The sequence below is a fragment of the Paramisgurnus dabryanus genome, chromosome 13 (genome assembly GCF_030506205.2).
Source record: "Paramisgurnus dabryanus chromosome 13, PD_genome_1.1, whole genome shotgun sequence".
Lineage (NCBI taxonomy): Eukaryota > Metazoa > Chordata > Actinopteri > Cypriniformes > Cobitidae > Paramisgurnus > Paramisgurnus dabryanus.
The window spans coordinates 22971009-22991756 of record NC_133349.1 but is presented as its reverse complement, the minus strand read 5'-3'; the positions used below and the strand labels follow the sequence as shown (position 1 = coordinate 22991756).

Below are 20748 nucleotides of genomic sequence, written 5' to 3'. Positions count from 1 at the left end.
AGTCACAGGAATAAGATTTATTTTTAACCTAAAGAGCTCACTGTCTATTGGTAAGGAAGTGATGGCAGTAGCTCATTTGCATTTAACAAATGATATGTGTGTTTTTTAGCTGAAACTATACATACACATTCTAGGCACACCTGAGACTTATATTACATCTTATAAAATTATGTGCCCTTTAAAAAGTATGTTTGTGTATTTGTTAGTGTCATAGGGAGATGATTGTTTTAGAAGAAGAGATGGCAGATCTCCAGAAGTCCTGCAAGCTGTTTGACGTGACCTGCCCTGATTCAAAACATCTCAAGCGCTGTCAGAGAGACATTACTGTTTTAAAACAGCTCTGGGATCTACTGCTATGTTCTCAGGTGGGTCCTTCAGAACGATTTTGTCCAATTTGTTTTACAGATCTGATCATATTGAAAGGTGCCATAGAATAAAAAACTTTATTTACCTAGGCATATATGAATAATAATGCAGCGTTCACACCAGCCGCAGTAGAGGCGTCAAGTGCGAGTCATTTCAATGTTAAGTCAATTTGAAGACACGTTGACGCGCGTCTGGAGCTCTCACGGCGCGAATTAGGCATTTAGCGCAGCGAACTAGACTCGAGAATGGTGCGAATTGAGCTTTGCCGCATTAAAAAATTTTAACTTTGCCAGAAAAACGCGCCCCGTTAACCAATCAGGAGCTTGCTCTGGTAGTGACGTGATTACAGGAAGCGAGCGGAGTCGCAGAAGCCCCTCCCATGACGCGAATGTCCACGTGAATGTCTCTATGACTAGAAATTCAAGTGCGGCTTTCATGCGCGAATGAAGCGAGTAAACCCAAAATTTTCAAGCGGCAAACTAGACGCGCGAATTTGACGCCTCAAATGTGGCTGGTGTGAACCCACAGTAAGAGCTCTGTAACGCATGTGAGCCTCAAACGCATTTGTAGTCTCCCCGACTCCCCTTTCCAAAGCGTTTTTCAAACATTGTGCACTCCGCCTTTAAAAGTACACATTAAATTAATTTCAAAGTTGTTAAAATGCTTCAAACAAAGTTGTTGTGACTGCTGAGTTAGCGCCACATGCTAATTATTGCTATATGCTAGCGTTTAGGCTAAAGCTCTACTGCTGACTTTACAGTTACGTTTTGCAGATCCATACTGAAAAAAAAAACACAAACTTACCACTCAGAAACATCCATTAACAATTAACAATTAAGAATTAGTTGTTCCTCAAAATCTGTATTTTACAGATACAGGCTCAAACAAATAAGGTCTGTTTACTAATGTGAGCTCCTTACATGAGCCTCAGAGAGCAATCAGAGCAGAGCTCAACATTATTATTCATGACCCTTCCAAATAGGGCAAAAGTAGACCATTTTATTTACATGACAAATCCTAGGGTTGAAAACGGACATGTAAAACGTTTCTGGATCATTTTTGCACTTAATAAAGTCACATATCTTCTATGTAAATATCAAACGAACAATTAAACAGATAATTTCAATGCATTCTTTGGCACCCATAAGCCACATAGACTCTGTAAAGAGCTCTTCATAAGCAGGGAAACCTGTCATTCAACAGGCCAAGTATGTCCTGAAAAAGAACACTAGCAAAAGCAGGAAAATGTAAAAAAATCAATATGCATATGAACTTAAAATGCTTGTTTCTTGCCGTTTATCTAACATGATGCTATGCCATTGCAGAGTAATATTGCAGTCTGGACTGGAACTAAGTGGAGAGAAATCATTGTGGAAAACATGGAGACAGAACTGAGAAGGTTTACAAAAGTATGTAAGACATTTAACATGTAACACATTTCTGTTGTTTTCTATGTATAATATGTATTAATATGTCTATATTTTTAAATGGATTTGGTAGATATCTGTTGTACATCTAAAACTGATTTTTATGTCTATGCAGGAAATGCAGGTTCTTGATAAAGAGACCCGTAATTGGGACGTGTTTGTGGGTTTGGATCATGTGCTCAGGGATCTTTTAGCTTCTCTCAGGGCTGTGACAGAACTTCAGCACCCGTCTATGAGAGACAGGCACTGGGCTCAGCTGATAAAGACTACTGGGGTAAATGGTTACCTTGGGTACATTTTAAGAGAAACATCAGAAACTGTGTTTAGGAAAAGCAACCGCTGAGCAATACATTTTTCCTCTGGGCTGTTTACTTAGATTGACTTTACCCTAACTGAAGAAACATCTCTTGAGGAATTACTGGCACTGCAGCTTCACAGATTTGAGGATGTGGTGCACAGTACAGTGGGCAGAGCGGTCAAAGAGATGTCCACTGAGAAGGTTTTTTTAAATCCCCCTTTTCAATTTTTTATACCTTGAAATAAGGAATAACTGTAACTACACTGTATTTACTTTGGTAAAGGTTTTGGCAGAAATTACCCAGATATGGGTCCGGATGGAGGTTTCTTATGAAGATCATTACCGCACCTCAACACCACTCCTGAAATGCAGTGATGAACTTATTGAGCATTTGGAGGAAAGTCAGGTACGAACATCTCCAAAACGTCACATGCAATTAGCCAGATAGTTTATCCTGGAGTAAAACCTAAATGCTATACTGATAACATGTTTAACTAGCTTATCAGTAATGTTAACAAGCTGTTGCTTGGCAAAACAAGCTTGGTGTGGCCAGAGCGTTTATCTCTTTCTCCAAGACCGTCCCACTGTGTGGAGGAAAGCAATTTCTCAATGTCAGACGCCTGTATTCAAACATCTGATTTATAGAGACCACACATCGCCGGCTTTGTTATCACGCTGCATGTGTAAGAGGCCAAAGCAATACACATCACTGTTGACAATGACTCTGCTGTCTGTTCAAAAGCGGTCCCCTTATACCCACATGGCTAAAAACAGTACAGAGAACAGACGGACACAACAGCATAGTAACTGGAATAGAAAGTAACCAAATCCAAAACGGTTTACTTTTTAAGTTACCAGTGCTGTAATATAGAAAGATGGATGAAAGTCCTATTTATATGGACAGATGCAACAAACCAAACAATTTAGTATAAAATATATAAAACATTACTCAAACCAAAATAATTTTTTTCTCACACTTATTCAGATGTTTACTTTTTGCTATCCATTCTTTTAAATTGAACTTGACTGTGAGCCTGACCTCATCACCCAAAATCTTGGCTAGTAGTGTATATATCAAAATGACATTTATTTATTGCACAAGATTAAAATGAGTTAAGCTATCAAAAAATCCCAGAATGCTGCTAACTCTGTGTCTCTCGTTTTTCTTTCAGGTGCAGCTTCAGGTTTTGCTGAACACTAAACAAGCAAAGTTTTTCCATGAGCAGGTGTCTGCTCTGCAGGCCCAGTTGACTCTGGCTGACTCAGTGCTGTTGCTGTGGCTGGAGGTACAGAGGAACTGGGTTCATCTTGAGAGCATCTTCATGGGCTCTCAAGACATTTGCCAGCAGCTGCCAGAGGAGACGCATCAGTTCAGTGCTATTGACTCAGACTTTAAGGTATGATTTATAGTATCTGTTTTCTATGATTGGTTTCATATAAATTAGGTTATTATATAAATAAAACTGGACCATGATGCTAAGCGAAAACTTTGCAATCTAAATATAAATAAATATTCAGTGTCTAATTATTGACTCATGGTCCTGATTACCTTTCTGGGTTTATTTTGCGATAAGAACGGTCTTTCCCTTACTTATTAATATCACAAATTAAGAGCAAAAACAGCAGAACAGGGGCTCCGTGGGTAGCACTGTTGCCTAACGGCAAGAAAATCCTAGATTTGATCCCTTATTGGCTCAGGAGGTCTTTCTGTGTGGAGTTTGCATGTTCTCCGTGTCAGTGTGGGTTTAGTCCGGTTACTCCGGTTTCCTCCCACTGTCCGACAACATTCAGGTTGTGAATTGAAGTTAAATTGCCCTCACCCTATGTGTGTATAGATGAACTTGATTAACCGATTCTCAATATGAATATAACCATAAATACTATAATGGTTAATAACTAAATAAATAAAAAAAACCATTCTAACCGTTAAAATAACCGTTTCCACTGCAAATTTGGGCAGCAGAATGGTTCTGTGCAGGTTAAAGGTGCAATGTGTACATTTTAGGAGGATCTATTGACATAAGTTCAATATAATATACATAACAATGTTTTCATAGTGGTGTAAAAAGACCTTAAATTATGAACTGTTATGTTTTTATTGTCTTAGAATGAGCCATTTTTATCTACATAGACCACTTGTCCCCTAACATGGAAGTCGCCATTTTGCTCTGAACAGACAAATTGCTCTCTACAACGTGTTTCGTTACTGTATTGTTTCAGATGATGACATGTTTGTCCTGTGGCGGTTACTGTAGCTTTTCTATGTGCTTTAGAAAGGAGCGATGAGTAGTTGATTGAGCCATTGGTTGCAAGCTTACCGCTATGCTGCTAAAAATCTATACATTGTACCTTTAAAGGTTCTTTATAGAACCATACTGTACAACCAGACAAAACATTTTCCAACCTAACTTTTTAAAGTGCATAGTAGACATTACAAACATTTTGATAAAGCAGAAGCCAATGCCTGAATAATAAGTTACATGAAATAAATTCTGATGTTGGAAAAAAGCATAATTTCTATTTTGAGAGTCATAGGGATTAAGTCATGAACAAGATGCAGAATAGGACATTCAAAAATCACACATACAAAAATCACACATACAAAAATCACACATAAATTTTTACTCTCAGGAGAAAATCCTCCAAAATATTTATCATTAAACATATTCTACTAGATTGTATTACCTGCGGGAAACCTTTTTTTTCTGTTTTACTTTCAAAAAAGTTTTTAATCCAAACACAGTTGTGCGATTTTTGGATTACATGAATTTTAAACATCTTTTCTAGTCTTACTTTATATAATTATACCATGAATATAGCCGTCTAAGAAAGATTAAGCAGATATAAGAAATAAAAATTATTCTGTTCCTTCTGTCAAAAACTATAAAAAGTAGCCTAATAATTGTATGTTCTTTTGCATGTTGCTGTGCATGTGTGAAGGACCTCATGTTCAAAAGTACCAAAACAAAAAATGTAATTGCTGCCACCAGCAAGCCCAGTCTTCTTCCGATGCTTGAAGATCTGCAAAAGAGGTTTGTAAAATCTTGAACATCTTACATTTTAATTTGAAAGTGTAGACTGATTTTGAAAGGTTCGCTTGCACACCTCAAGACAAATGCACAGAGACTTTTTTGGGTTTCTTGTTTTGATTCTAGATTGGCTATATGTGAGAAGGCATTAGCCAAATACCTGGAGACCAAGAGAGTGGCTTTCCCTCGATTCTATTTCCTGTCCTCAGCAGACTTACTGGACATCCTTTCCAAAGGCAGACAGCCCAGACAGGTATTGCTTTAATACTTACAGTAGGATTTAACCTTAAAGGGACACTCACATTTTTCAGCTCCTCTAGAGTTAAACATTTGATTTTTTTACCGTTTTGGAATCCATACAGCCGATCTCTGGGTCTGGCGGTACCACTTTTAGTATAGCTTAGCACAATCCATTGAATCTGATTAGATCATTAGCATTGCGCTAAAAAAGAACCAAATAATTTCGATATTTTCCTATTTAAAACTTGACCCTTCTTTTGTGTACTAAGACAGACGGAAAATTAAAAGTTTGATTTTTCTAGGCAGATATGGCTAGGAACTATACTCTCATTCTGGCGTAATAATCAAGGACTTTGCTGCTGTAACATGGCTGCAGCAGGCGCAATAATATTACGCAGCGCCAGAAAATAGTCCCCAGCCATTGAAAGTAACACAGGGGACTATTTTCAGGCAGCGCTTAAACTGTTAAGTTTGATTTAGTTTGAAAGTTTAGTTTTTACATTACAGGTCATTTCAGTATTAAGATAATCCATAAACAGGTCAACTGTAAACTTTGCAGACTTTCCTGGTATTATTTTTTTGAAATACATTTTACTTTGTACCATACTTAGCCATCTCTCTTCTCAATAGTGTACAGTAACCTTTATCTCCACCGTTTAGCTTTTTCATCATGATAGTTATAATTTCAAAGCTAGTATGTCTCCATGAATATCATTACAATAAAAAAAAGTTCTAGGATTGAATCTGACCTGGTCACCTTCACCTTTGAGCTGATCCTCCTACATATATGCTGCTTTTCTCTTGAAGCATTCAACCAGAAGAGTGTCATAGCGCTTCATCTTCTCATTGTATGTCGGTTATAATAAGAATTGCAAATATAGCCACAATCATATCATTATCATTATTATCTATGAATAGGCATGTACTTAACCATACATGATTGATTCGTTTATACACAGAGATGCTGTATATCATATACGGTATTGTTCTGCAAAAATGTTGTGTTATGGTTCAATGCTTTTTAGGTGATCTGTCACCTGGGTAAGCTGTTTGACAGTATGAGCGATCTGGAGTTTTCTGACAAGGATGAAAAAAACACAACAGCAGTTGGGATGTTCAGCAGAGAGAGAGAATATGTTTCTTTCTATGTGCAGTGTGACTGCATTGGACCGGTAAATAAAAAAACATCTAATACAATCTACTTTTCAATCTTCTTTTCTATTATTTTTTATTATTATAACATTAATTTAAAGATGCCATGTGTAATTTTTGTGCCATTAGCAGCACTAAATTGCAGAATTGCAAAAACAAACACAAGTTCGGTTGGGTTTTGATCAATGTGAGATGACTTTCTTATAAAGTGAACTTTCTCCTGTCAGGTTGAGCTCTGGCTGACTCGTCTGGAGGATGTGATGAGGGAGGAAATAAGAAGGCACATAGCTGAAGCCGTTGTTGTCTATGAGGAGCGCTCGAGGGAACACTGGATACTTGAGCTGCCCGCTCAAGTGGTCCTTACTGCCTCTCAGATCTGGTGGTCTGCTGATATGAATCTGGCTTTTCAGCGACTGGCCGAGGGTTTTGAGACGGCGCTCAGAGACTACAACAAGAAACAGGTCACGACACATTCTCCTAAAATACAGACACAAGGAATAAAACTCTTTATCTGCTATTCTTTTCAGGTGCACAGCTATTTTTTCTTTAAACACATGAAAGGTGCCGCCAATCCAAATGCTTTCTGCTGTTAAAGGAACAGTATGTAAGAAATTTATATCAATTAATCATAAAATGGCCCTGATATATCACTAGACATTAAGAAATCATTTTCATTTTAAATACTTATATCACTGACAACAGTGGTCTGGCCAGGATATTGTCATTTAAAAAGTGGAGTTGCAGCCCTCAACGGATGTTTATGTTGTCATTTTGTATATTGGCCACCAGTTGTGTGATTGCAGTACCTGTTTTAGCCACATGTTTTGTGAATGCAATACCAGTTTTGGCCACAATCTTACATACTGTTCCTTTAAAACTTTCGTTTTTAGTGGAGAGAAGCCACTTGTTCTGTTATATAATAGCATGACACTTGAGATTTTGAGTTTTTATGTTAAAGGGGACATTTCACAAGACATTTTTAAGATGTCAAATCTTTGGTGTCCCTAGAGTACGTATGTGAAGTTTTAGCTCAAAGTACCATCTAGATAATTTATTATATCATGTTAAAATTGCCACTTTGTAGGTGTGAGCAAAAATGTGCCATTTTTGGGTGTGTCATTTTAAATGCAAATGAGCTGATCTCTGCACTAACTGGCATGGCCATGGTTGGATAGTGCAGATTAAGGGGCGGTATTATCCCCTTCTGACATCACAAGGGGAGCCAAATTTCAATTACCTATTTTTTTTCACATGCTTGCAGAGAATGTTTTCTCAAAACAGTTACTGGGTTTTTCTTTATCACATTTTTTAGGTTATAGAAGCACTGGGGACCCAATTATAGCATTTAAACATGGAAAATTTCAGATTTTCATGAAATGTCCACTTTAAAGGGATAGTTCACCTTAAAATGAAAATTCTGCCATCATTTACTCATCCTCATGTTGTTCTAAACCTGTATGAATTAATTTTTTCTGATGAACACAGAAAAAGATATTTTGAGAAGAAATGTGGTAAACACACAGCAGAGTGTAGTGACCATTGATTTCCATAGTAGGAAAAAATATTTTGGAAGTATTGTGATAAATAATGAAGAAAATATTTTGATAAATGATGATAAGCTGACACAGTTGACGGCACCCTTTAAATTCCATCATATATTTTATTCCTACTATGGAAGTCAATGGTCACTATCTGCTGTGTGTTAACCATCATTTCTCAAAATATCTTCTTTTGTTTTCATAAGATAAAAGAAATTCATACAGGTTTAGAACAACATGAGGATGAGTAAATGATGACATGTAAGGTGAACTATCCCTTTAATAACACAGACCCAGTCCCATTCAAACTGATATACCCTGTCTTTCTACAGATTTGATTTTAAAATTAAAAATCTAAAATTATTTTTCTTTAATATAATTATAACAAAAATGCATAATATCACTGACAGCAATTTTGCATATCGTAATTTTAATATATTTTAATAAGTATAAATGTATATATTCGATCAGAAACATTTGCATGCAAGGTTGTCACATGTTCAAAGAAATATAATTTCTGTGCACTTATTTCTTTTTTGTTATATGAAGATTACTATACAGTATGTAAGGGATAATGTAGAGGCAGCCGGTAGTTATCGGGAAATAAGCCCCGACAGTGTGATCAGGACCCGACGCGAAGCGGATGGTCTTGTATCACACTGAAGAGGCTTATTTCCTGATAACTACCGGCTGCCTCTTCATTGTCCCGCTTATTACACGGCTACTTGTCACATAAGAAAAAAAACGGACATGAATATGAATTTGAAACATTTTATTGGCATATTTGTTTTAAATTAACATTTTTATCCTTCCGCGAAACTTTGCACAGATGCATAAAATGATCGTAATACCTTATTAAGATCCTCTGCTTCATACTTGTCTGTCTCCATTTTTTTCTCTTTTAGCCAGTCTTTGAGAAGTTTTAATGGCCATTGTGTATTTTTTTGTGTGTTGGCTTCGTAGCTGTCATGCTCTATTTTGTCAAGTTCAGTCTCAGTAAGCTGTCTGTGTCTTGTCGTGGTTGTCGAGTGTTTGTCACAAGATGGCGCCAAACAGACAGTAATCTTTTTTGATCTTTATTGGCGCGGAGCGATTTTACTCGTACAAGTAGTACCGGCTATGCGTTATTACTTTGGAGCGGTTATTATTTGAAAAGAACGAACCTGCAAATGTCTCAACTGACCAATCAGAACCAGCATTCCAGAGAGCCGTGTAATAATATGCTATAAAATTATCTTTATGCTTAAAGGAGCATTTCATCCGTAGAAACATTCATCTTTATTGAAAGTGTGTTATATTTGTAGGTGAAATTTAACATACATTTAGAAGTTGGTTCCTATTTGACCGAGAAAAGGGGTGTTTGTAGTCTCAAAGATATTGGACTTCATGCTTTCAATGATGCAAAATTATGATTTTTACATCATTGAAAGAAGGAAGTGCAACACTGAAATCTGTATTTTTTCCTGTCTCAGCGGCAACTAAGGAAATGATGCATGACCATTCAACAACATGACTGGGGTTCTAACTATACAAAGCTTAAAGCAAATGGGTGAAGTGTCCCTTTAATTGTTTTTCTATTGTTTTAGGCACAGACATTGAAAGTTTAATTATGAATTATATTAAATTCATTATCCACATTCTATTATTTATCATTCATTATTAACCATTTTTAAACCTATGATAATCTAAATACTACAGTATACATAAATTTAATCAATAGCAGTTTTATTGGTTATGACTTACTCTAACAAGAACGTCTCGGTTACGGATGTAACCCTCGTTCCCTGAAGGAGGGAACGGAGACGTCACGTCGTGACCGACGAATTGGGAACTCGCTTAGAGAGACCAATCTGCTTCGTATACTACTAAAACGCCAATGAACTTGGCATTGAGATATTTGCATAATGCTGGCGCCGCCCCGCCAGGTGCCTTTATAAGCAGCAGGTGCAAATAGGGAAATTAGCTTCTTTTCGCTGAGAAAGCCGGGAAAATGAGACCGGCCGATAAACAGCAGGTGGCAGCACCTGTGGCGACGGGACGTGACGTCTCCGTTCCCTCCTTCAGGGAACGAGGGTTACATCCGTAACCGAGACGTTCCCTTTCAGTCGGTCACTACGACGTCACGTCGTGACCGACGAATTGGGAATCCCTACCAAAACGCCACTAGGGGCTGACCTCTTCCAGTGTCTGCGTAAAGCCCTCCGGTTCCACTTAAGGATAAGGAGAATTAGGTTTTAAGGCAGAAGGCCGGGCACTAGATGTTCCTTTAACCCCACAGAAGTGCCAGCGACTGGGAAGCGCCCTACCTGAGCGGGATAGGAACGCTGCGGAAGCCACCACCCGTCTTAAGGGTTAATGGTGGGCGAAAGTCAACCGTAGTTGAGGTAAAATGACAGCCGTGGCTGTGTAAGCAAAGCAGTGCTCTGCTAAGGGAAACGTGGGCTAGTAGGATTAACCCCACGGAAAAATACTCACAAAGGAACCCGGTGGGACACAATGTGGAGCCCGAGCCAACACGTAGGTTCGCGAGGATGCAGCTAGTGAAGGCTGACAGCCAATGCTCCGCAACAAAGGCTGCCAAGGCAGCGGAGGAAGAACAATTCAAACCATTACGCATTTTTGTTCTGAAGGCCTTCCATACTGACACAGTTATGAAGCATCAGTTGGAGGCTGCAAGCCGACCTGCGAGTCTGCTCTCCGTGCCCTCCCTGGTGAGGAAAGAACACGAGAGGATACAGGCTCGATACGAACACTGTAAAATCTAATGAACGTATTAGGTGTCGCCCAACCAGCAGCTCTGCAGATGTCTGTTAGCGAGGAACCACGAGCTAAAGCCCAAGATGAGGCAACGCTCCGTGTGGAGTGCGCTCTCAAATTAAAGGGGCAAGGAATACCCTGAAGATTATAAGCCAGGGCGATAGTATCAACTATCCAAAGAGACATCCTCTGCTAGTGACAGCTTTCCCTTTCTGCTGGCCACCATAACAAACAAAGAGCTGGTCTGAGGTCCTGAGGCTTTGCGTGCGAACCACGTAGAGTCGCAGTGCGCGTACGGGGCACAACAAAGCCATGGTTGGGTCTGCGTCCTCCGGGGGCAGCGCTTGCAAGCTCACCACCTATCTCTGAAGGGAGTGGTGGGAACTTTGGGCACGTAGCCTGGTCTGGGTCTCAGTGAGACAGCAGGACCAAACTAAAAGCACAAAACGTCAACAGAGAATGCATGTAAATCCCCTACTCTCTTCATGGAGGCCAATGCTATCAGGGTCAGAGTTTTCATTGATAAAAACATCAGACTCGTAGACTGCAAAGGCTCAAAAGGGAGACCTGAAGGCTTCAGCACCATGGACAGGTCTCAGAAGGAAAGAGGGAGGGCGCGAGGGGTTTAGCCTGCGAGCGCCTCTTAAAATGTAATAATTAAATCATGCTGGCCAACTGATCTGCCGTTGATAAGTGAGTGATGAGCAGAAATAGCGGCGATATCAACTTAAATGGAGGAGGGACAGCCTACCATCTAACCTATGTTAAAGATATAAAAGCACAATGTTAATGGGCATTCTCTGGGGTCCTCGCGTTGCGAAGAGCACCGGGTGACGAAAAAGGTTTCTTTAAGCGCGTAAGCCCGTCTTGTGGACGGTGCTCGAACCGCGTCGATGGTGTTTGATACCGCTTGCGATAAATCACCTAAACCTTGCGCGCGCTCAACGACCATACATGGAAATCCCACAGGTCGGGGCGCGGGTGCCATAATGTGCCCCTTCCTAAAGAAAGTAAGTCTTTCCTCAGGGGAAATCGTCAGGGAGGGGCTGTCGCGAGGAGCATTAACTCTGAAAACCAATCCAGTACGGGGCGACTAATAAAAGGCTCTCCTCGTCCTGCCTGACTTTGCACAGTGTCTGCGCAATAAAGCTCACTGGAAGGAATGCGTATTTACGCACCCCCCGCGGCCAGCTGTGTGCCAACGCATCCACGCCGAGGCTGCCCTCGGTTAGTGAATAAAATAGGCGACAGTGGGTATCGTCCGGCGACGCAAACAGATCTTATCTACGCACAACCGAACTTCTTCCAAATTAGCTGGACCGTCTGGAGGTGGAGTCGCCATTCGCCGGGGGCGCAGCTCGGGAAGCGCGTCTGCCGCTGTATTGAGCGAACCCGGGATGTAAATGGCACGAAGGGACCTCAGATGCTTCTGACTCCAAAGGAGGAGATGACGAGCGAGATGCGACAGGTGACGAGAGCGCAAAACCGCCTTAACGGTAAATAACGCAACAGTCGCAATGTTATTGGTGTCGGCTAATACATCCTTCCCTCGCATCTCCATAGCGGAGCGTACAAGTCCCAGATATACAGCGCACCGCTCGCGGCAGTTGGGGTGGTATGCACACCCCTGAGACTGCAAGCCCGTCATACGTGGCTGATCATCCCGTGCTGAGGGCATTGCAATATACAGAATGCCAGGAGACCCCTCAGGGGCATATCTTCTATCGGAAATGCCGGGTCTACCACGGGGAAAAATTTAAATGACACGCAGGTGCAATGTTTACACGGTGTATGTCGGTGTGCCACGCTCTCCTCGAGACTCGATCGTAAGCCAATGCTGAAGCGGTCTCATATGAAGCAGCTCGGGCGGCGTCACAACCGCAGCATGCTGTCATATGTCCAGGAGCTTCTGAAATTGTTTCAGAGGGACCGCGTACTTCCCTCGAATTAAACCGAGGCAAGTCAGAACTGACTGGTTGCGCGCTCTTGTTAAACACGTCAATTAGTCGACCGAGTCTTATTTCCATACTGAGAAAAAGGATCCTCTGCACGGGGCAAAGTTGCTCTTTCCCAGTCGACCTGAAGACTTAAACGAGCGAGATGCCAAAGCATTAACTCTCTGTGTTCGCGCACGTCTGCCAAGAACGGGCTATTATAAGTCGACGTAGAAAAAAGCAGAATGCGAACAACGCTCTCTCTCTGACATTTTAATGCCGTGACTAGCACATGGAGACACGGAGAGAGAGAGACAGCTCGAATGGTGTACTTCGTATTAATATGCCCACCCCACGACGCAGAGCGAAAAACGGTCTAAAGCGAGGGGAGATGGACACATAAAGTACACGTCTACAGGTCTAAGGCTGCAAACCGATCTGAATATTGAAATACGAGCCTCGGCGTTATCATCCAAAAAGAACACCTTCGTAGAGCCGGTGCGTAAATCAAATCGATCGTAACCCGCCGCGTATTTTGGGTACTATGAGATAAGGCTGGAAAAACCCTATCATCATCATCTCGGTAAGAGGGACCGGCTCGAACATCCTTCGCCAACAGGATATCGACTTTTGCACGCAGTACATGTGCATCGGACGCTTTCACTACAGTGAAACGAAAGCCCGAAATTTTGGGGTGTGCCGGATTCGTAACCGAGGCGGATCGTGCGTAAAACCCAACGAAACGGGCTGGGAACTGAAGCCAAGCACCCAGGCACCGTACGAGGAGAAATAACGACACTACCGAAGTACCCGCGGTGGGGCAGCGAAGCGAGACAGGTGGGACTGCCGGTGCGTCTGCTGTGACAGCATAAACATCTACAGTATGTGTGTGTGACACTGACCTGAGCCCGCTGAGGGTACCGGTCGTCTGGTCTCCTCTACGGAGAGCGCAGACTCCGATGAGGGTGCTGGTGGTCCGGTCTCCTCAGCGGAGAGCTCGGACTCCTCAGGTCACCCGCTGGCGATAGAGGAGAGGTAGGGTGAGCTGGTGTGTGCCCGCTCACGGCTCTCTCGATCCTCTGGAGACCTGGAGAGGGAAGAGGAATGCACTCTATGTGTGGTTAGTGGGTACCGGCTAAACAGCCGGTGGAACATATGCAAACCAAGGATTTTCCACCCGACCCTCTATCGGGGGAAGGAGCTCCATCTCCTGAAGAGTGATCCTCTGCCAATCCGGGTCGCCCTTCACTGGCCACTTAAACTCCCGATTTTCACGGGAAGCGGCTAAGCGGGCGGGGCGAGCTGCTGACGACCGGTTCCCCTGCGCTGCCGAGATGGGGTCCGAGGAGGGGAACGGAGGTGGTCGCCGCAGGACGCCGACGGCGAGAGGCAGACTGAGGAGCCGGCGTGGTGGACCAAGGGCAGCTCTGTTCCGCCGGGGCATGACCTAAGAGATCGCCTCAGTCTGTGCAGCGGAGCTGTACGACTCCCCTGGCTCGCCGAAGAGGCCGGTCTGTGAGACAGGAGCATTCAAGTTGTTCTCGTCTGCGTCCGTCATGTCAGCCAGACACAGCCAAAGGTGGCGATCTTGAACCACTGAGGTGGACATCGCACGACTGAAGGTCGCGGCCTCCCTGGTAAATCCTTTGTGAGCCTGCAGCAACGTTATTACGTGCAGGGCTGAAGCCGCCTCTCCGGCATGCCTGATGGGCAGCGTCCGTAACCGGACGACTGTCTACAAACACGGGAGGGAAGGGTTGGGTGGTCCCTCCAGGAACGCATCCCGCTCCACTGAAGGGGTCCCCGCCCTCAGCGGCTCCGTTGGTGAGGGAGGTGAGGGGTGAAAGCTGAACGGCCGGACGGCCGCAAATCACGTCAGCTCTTCGTGCCGTCGGGGAAGAAAGGCACAGGAGGAGAGGACCGAGAGGCCCGAGCAGCTCCGAAGTACCAATCATGTGGGCGGGACGGTTCGGGCGGAGAGGGGTTAACCTTTCCAACTCTACCGTCTCCGCCGCTCGCGGGCACGGCCGCCATCTCCGGAACGACTCTGCCTCGGAGGAAAAATGGACACCCCTCTGATGCTGCAGAAGTGACGGGACCAGAAGGAGGTCCAATGGATTCGGCAGACATCGTAGAACACGACTCTGCAGTCTCCACCGGAGCCTCAACCGGCTGAGGATGAGAAGGCCGGTAGGTGGAGGACGCATCCTCCGTCCTACTCAGCGTAGTGACGCGAAGGGCGCCCTGCGAGCGCTTGACAGCCGCACCATGGCGGCGTCAGCACTGCAAAGGCGCGGACAGCGTTCCCGTAGAAACGACAGTCGTCTCCGCAATCCAAGAGGGTTATGCTCTCACAGAGAGAACAGAAACTCTCCACGAACGCAGCCCCGGAGTGCTCGATGCCTGAGCACGAAGACAGCGCTCGTGACCGTCACTGGAACCCTTATACTTCTCGCATCCAAGATCGCACGGGCGAAAAGCTATCCTGAAAAGGACGCTGATCCCCGCATATACGAGAGAGTGGCTGCCTTTAACAAGGCACAAAGCTCTCTCGTATCACTCTTTTAGGGAAATTCACTCAGATGCTTAGTTGATGAGCGCACAGGAAGGCAACGCACACACTAAACTCAAAACAATAAACAGATGTAGAGCCGTGGAATAAGCGAAGCGTCCGCTGTGATACTGCTAGTTCAACCAACTTCAGCAATCAAATCCCAACAGAGTAAAGTAGCTTCTCAGTAGCAGATAAAGCCGGCTTTCGAAGCGAAAAAGCTAATTTCCCTATTTGCACCTGCTGCTTATAAAGGCACCTGGCGGGGCGGCGCCAGCATTATGCAAATATCTCAATGCCAAGTTCATTGGCGTTTTAGTAGTATACGAAGCAGATTGGTCTCTCTAAGCGAGTTCCCAATTCGTCGGTCACGACGTGACGTCGTAGTGACCGACTGAAAGGGAACTACACCTGCTTTCTTCCCTATAAACCCATTCGGTTTACGGGAAGTACGAGACATCCTGCATTAAAGCACAGGTACGATGACAAAGCCTTTAAAAACACAGCCCTGCTTCTTTACTGTAAGTATGATACAGTAAATAGTAGAGCCCGACCGATACGCATTTTTTTGGGCCGATGCCGATACAGATATTAGGGAGTAAAAAAACACCGATAACGATATATCGGCCGATATTCTTTGTGTATATTATAGTACAGTACACACATACTACAGTATATTATACTACAGCAGGCTACTGTACATATAATACACTATATACATTAACAGAATATACTATATATAAATACTTTTTTTGCAATGATCACTCACAAATGTGGTGATCAAACACTTAAAATGACGTGACAAAGATATGTAATATAGGCAGGTTTTACAAGTTAACAATAAACTTTATTATCCAAAATGATTCTGACATAAGTGCACAAAACAGTAAACTTGACTAATTATAAATAACTTTTAAACACAAACAAAACAAAATACATATAACTTAAATGATTGTCAGTTTTGACGAGAATAATGTTATATTGGGCTTATTTTGAAAATGGAAACTTATAAAGTCATTTTTTATTAGCTTTACAATAAGTTATGTGCTTCACAAATTAATTAGAAACTTACCGTTAAGACGACAATGCTTGACTTGCTGACAACATAATGATGTAGGCTTATGTTTAATGTACTGCACAACGTTTTTATAACACGAACCCACAGTGTTCTTCCGGGACTTTAAACTTTTATAAAACTAAAGCGTCTTATCTCCGCCGCTTTAATTTAGCGAGGGTGTAAAGTTGCGCGAGCTTATTTAATCAATTGCTTTGAAATGAGCATGTTCAGTAACAGCACAAGCAGCTGTACTCCCACAGACTGCGCGGCAGTTAAAGCGCGTCCTTTCTCCGCCTCGCGTCATTTCTTCCACTTGCGTTTTAAATAACTCGCAAGTGGACAAAAGAGACGGATTAAAAACACCAAATGTAAACCGGAATGTGTCTTTCTCGCCCACTTATAATCCAATCGACCAAAGCGCGTCTTAATACCAAGTGTAAAATGTTGTGAAGAAACCGCGTGACTGCCACCACCTGAACTGAGGGACTGACAGAAGTGAAGGGGGGTTGGCTGGTGTCACTACAGTGAGTGACCTGGGTCACCATTAGCAACCAGTAGGGCGCACTCTGCTGGACAAAAAAGTACTTACATCTTTCAAAAGCATTTAATGTCTTCTGTAACGAACGTTCATATCATCTTCATATCTGCGGCTTATACGCCGATACAGATATATCTGCGACAGGCTCATATCAGCCGATAAAATCGGCAAAACGATAAATCGGTCGGGCTCTAGTAAATAGTGCTGATCTGTGTGGACTGCCACGATCCTGTCCGTATCCTCCCCACGGCATCGGGCCCTGTCATCAAACGTCGGGAAGGTTATCACGTCCTTGGCCGGCGTTTGAATAATCTGCCTCTTTCCCTTCAAGCCCCTGATTGGAGTCGCTGTTAGACAGCATGAGGTGATAAATGCAGTACAACCTAAGCCGCTTTTACCCCAAATACAGGGAGGAAGATTACATCTCATTTGCCTGTCTGTGACAGGGATCCACAGTATCGCATCTTAACCACCTCCCCCCTGACTCACAAGTGTGTTGACCCACCATTCTCATTTAAAGTCACACACAGAAACACACACGCCAGCTGCCTGCTCTCATTCACGGTCGACCCCTCATACACACACAGAGAGACACTCGCAGTACCCACAACATTGATAAATGAGCTCTGGGCTTATTTGGCCTCAGAACTTAAAATATATGACCTTGCACGGTTAGAGGGGGGTTACTGTGATGAACACATGACCCTGAGCCCCTGTCACTATAGTCATTACCATCCACTTCTCTCTGGCACGTAAATTGATATAATTACTGTAAGCAGGGGCCACAAAGCTCACTGTATGCTATCAGAGGCCATCATTGTGCCCTCATAAACTCTAAAATATCTGCTTTACTTCTTCCAGATTGCCCAGCTAAACTCCTTGATAAACATGTTATTGGGAGAGCTGAACCCCGCTGACAGGCAGAAGATCATGACCCTGTGCACCATTGACGTTCATGCAAGAGATGTGGTCTCTGAACTTATCGCTCAGAAGGTTGGGTCATGTTTACCGTCTTACATACATAATGATAACGTTGACTGTCCCACGTTCTGTTTCCTTGTTTTAAATCATTTAATGGTGTTTATTTTAATGGGATTTAAATTGACAAGTAGCAATCGATTAATTAATTGAGTTGGGGCATTTCGACATTGGGTTTGCTTTGGAGGAGTTTTAATAAACATTTAAGCTATATTTACCCAGGTGAGCAGCGCTCAGGCGTTTGCTTGGGTTTCTCAGCTCCGACACAGCTGGGATGAAGAGCAGAGGCATTGCTTCATCGACATCTGTGACGCCCAGTTTCGCTACTCCTATGAATACCTCGGCAACACACCTCGACTGGTCATTACACCCCTTACAGACAGGTAACAGACAGCGTATGTTGTCTTAGCCTCCAATAGTTAAATAAAAAAAGGATATAATACTATTGAGAAGCCATTGATAAACATTATATAGTTTACTGTATATAGTTTTTGACACGTCAGTGTATGTTCAATTATTTAAATATGACAATATGTCACACTTCTGAGATAATGATATTTACCAACTGTGACCCTGGACCACAAACCAGTTATAAGGGTCAATTTTGGAAATTGAGATTTATACATCTCAATAAACAAGCTTATTAGGAAATGATAATATTTGGCCGAGATACAACTATTTTAAAATCTGGAATCTCAGGGTACACTGTTTTTATTGTATGCGGTGACTGTAACTGCCACATTACAGTACCATAACTGTACATGTTTTTACAGTATGATGCCTTTACCGCAGTTCCATTTTACAGTATAATACCCTTACTGTAACCTAGTTTAAAAAAATATATTACCTTGAAGGGGAATCAAACCCGGCACTCTGAAGAGCGAAATCTTGGTGTAACTAGTGTTTTGAAGTCTTGAGGTCAAATTCAAATCTGACGGTCAAGCATTTATCCATAATCCCTTTCTTGTTTCTACCTACAATTCTCAATAAATTATTTACACTGCTGAAAAACAATTCACATTTTGAAATTCGCTTCACTGCTACAAGCATAACAAATAAAATGTATTTCATTTCATAGATATATTTTATTTTTCCATTTTATATGCTTTTATAACAGTGTTTTATTCAACTACAGTAGCACTACTGCTGTTGTTTTACAGCAGTCTACCACAAATTCAAAACATACAGTAAATCACTGTAAATGAAATGTTAATTACCATAATGCAATGCATATTACAGTAATGAACTGGAAAAGAAAATGATGGTATTTTACTGGGCATTTTGTGGTAAGTAACTGTAGAAATTACAATTAAGTCTAACAGTGTACAAAAAATCTGAATATTGAAAAAAAATCACCTTTAAAGTTGTCCAAATGAAGTTTTTACCAACAGATATTACTAATAATAAATACATTTTTGATATATTTACGGTAGGAAATTTACAAAATATTTTACTTAATATTCTAATGATTTTTGTCATACAAAAATCTATAATTTTGACCTATACCATGTATTTTTGGCTGTTGCTACAAATACTGTATACCCGTGCTACTGATGAGTCCAGGATTACGAATGCTCGCGGCACGTAGTATACGTTCATCAAAAACTTTCGTTCAAATCCTTAGGCCATTCAGAATTATCAGTTTGTTGGCAGAATCTGTTAAAGGCCAGCAAAGTCCTCTATGTGCACAGAATATAAAGTGGATGAAAGACTGCACGCATATGAGTTGTTTTTCAATTGTTGAGTTGCAAGAGTTTTTAACCCCGTTGATGGAGGTTTTGACCGAATTTCTGAGACTTTAACTTTTATCCAGAGAGGACAGTGTAGAGTGACTAGAGAGATAGGTTGTATTGGGACACGACTGTGGATCACATTCAAACTTGGGTCCCTTGTTGTGAGTACTTGGAAAAGTGGCAGCGACATGTATCACAGCTCCCCCTAATATGTGGTTCAGTTTCTTCATTTTTGCATTTTAAATTGTGACTTTCATGATTTGCAATGTTTTTAGTTGCATCTTTAGTAATTTTGAGGTTTTTGCCAAAAGAAACCATATATGCACTTAAAGGTTTTTGCAGCAAAAGACAGTCAAATTTGTTTAACACCAGTGACACACATTTGTGAAAATAAGGCATTTCAGTTAGTGACTAATAACCTTTTTATTGCCATTAAAGTGAAATTAGAGCCTGATAAAAATAAGGCTTGTATGAGCTCTTTGTGCAAATATTGTGTTTCTGATGACCATTATTAGAAGGCTTTACGAGTTTTGTTAGATGTTTGAATTCACTTTTAATAACTGTCTTAAATTCAGGTGCTACATAACACTCACACAGTCACTGCACTTGACTATGAGTGGTGCTCCAGCGGGACCAGCTGGTACAGGAAAGACTGAGACCACTAAAGACCTGGGCAGAGCTCTGGGGGTTATGGTCTATGTCTTCAACTGCTCTGAGCAGATGGACTACAAGGTAGAGTCACAAGCACTGAGTCTTTAATTATTGTATTCTCACTTCAGCTGAGCTCATAATGAATATAATTACTTTGACAAATACCATTTGACCTCCCTATTGAATGAAATCAATGACTGATCTCTTTAAAACTTTATTACATTTGGCTGGCGTTTTGGAAATTGGTTCCTCTAAGCATTTAACACAGAAGGCTTTTCTGCTTTTCAGTCTATAGGGAACATCTTTAAAGGTCTGGCACAAACTGGAGCTTGGGGCTGCTTTGATGAATTTAACCGGATCGCTGTGGAAGTTCTCTCAGTGGTAGCACTGCAGGTGAAGACCATACAAGATGCCATTCGTAACAGGAGGAAGAGGTAAGCAGCAGTTTAGTTGTAGATCAATTCTCTGTTTAAAACTCACATAACACACACTGTTTCTG

The 20748-nt window shown here is 42.0% G+C and overlaps 1 protein-coding gene across 1 annotated transcript in view; it reads left to right on the top strand.

The window, feature by feature from the left end:
• LOC135743542 (dynein axonemal heavy chain 11) overlaps nt 1-20748 on the top strand; it is a 78454-nt gene that overhangs the window by 10074 nt on the left and 47632 nt on the right. The window contains exons 21-34 of the mRNA XM_065261310.2: nt 207-365; nt 1692-1775; nt 1909-2067; nt 2170-2292; nt 2375-2497; nt 3264-3488; nt 5032-5123; nt 5247-5373; nt 6386-6532; nt 6740-6973; nt 17749-17880; nt 18088-18248; nt 20174-20330; nt 20538-20683. Coding sequence (XP_065117382.1) covers nt 207-365; nt 1692-1775; nt 1909-2067; nt 2170-2292; nt 2375-2497; nt 3264-3488; nt 5032-5123; nt 5247-5373; nt 6386-6532; nt 6740-6973; nt 17749-17880; nt 18088-18248; nt 20174-20330; nt 20538-20683 — 2069 coding nt within the window. The remainder of the gene's footprint in view (nt 1-206; nt 366-1691; nt 1776-1908; nt 2068-2169; nt 2293-2374; nt 2498-3263; nt 3489-5031; nt 5124-5246; nt 5374-6385; nt 6533-6739; nt 6974-17748; nt 17881-18087; nt 18249-20173; nt 20331-20537; nt 20684-20748) is intronic.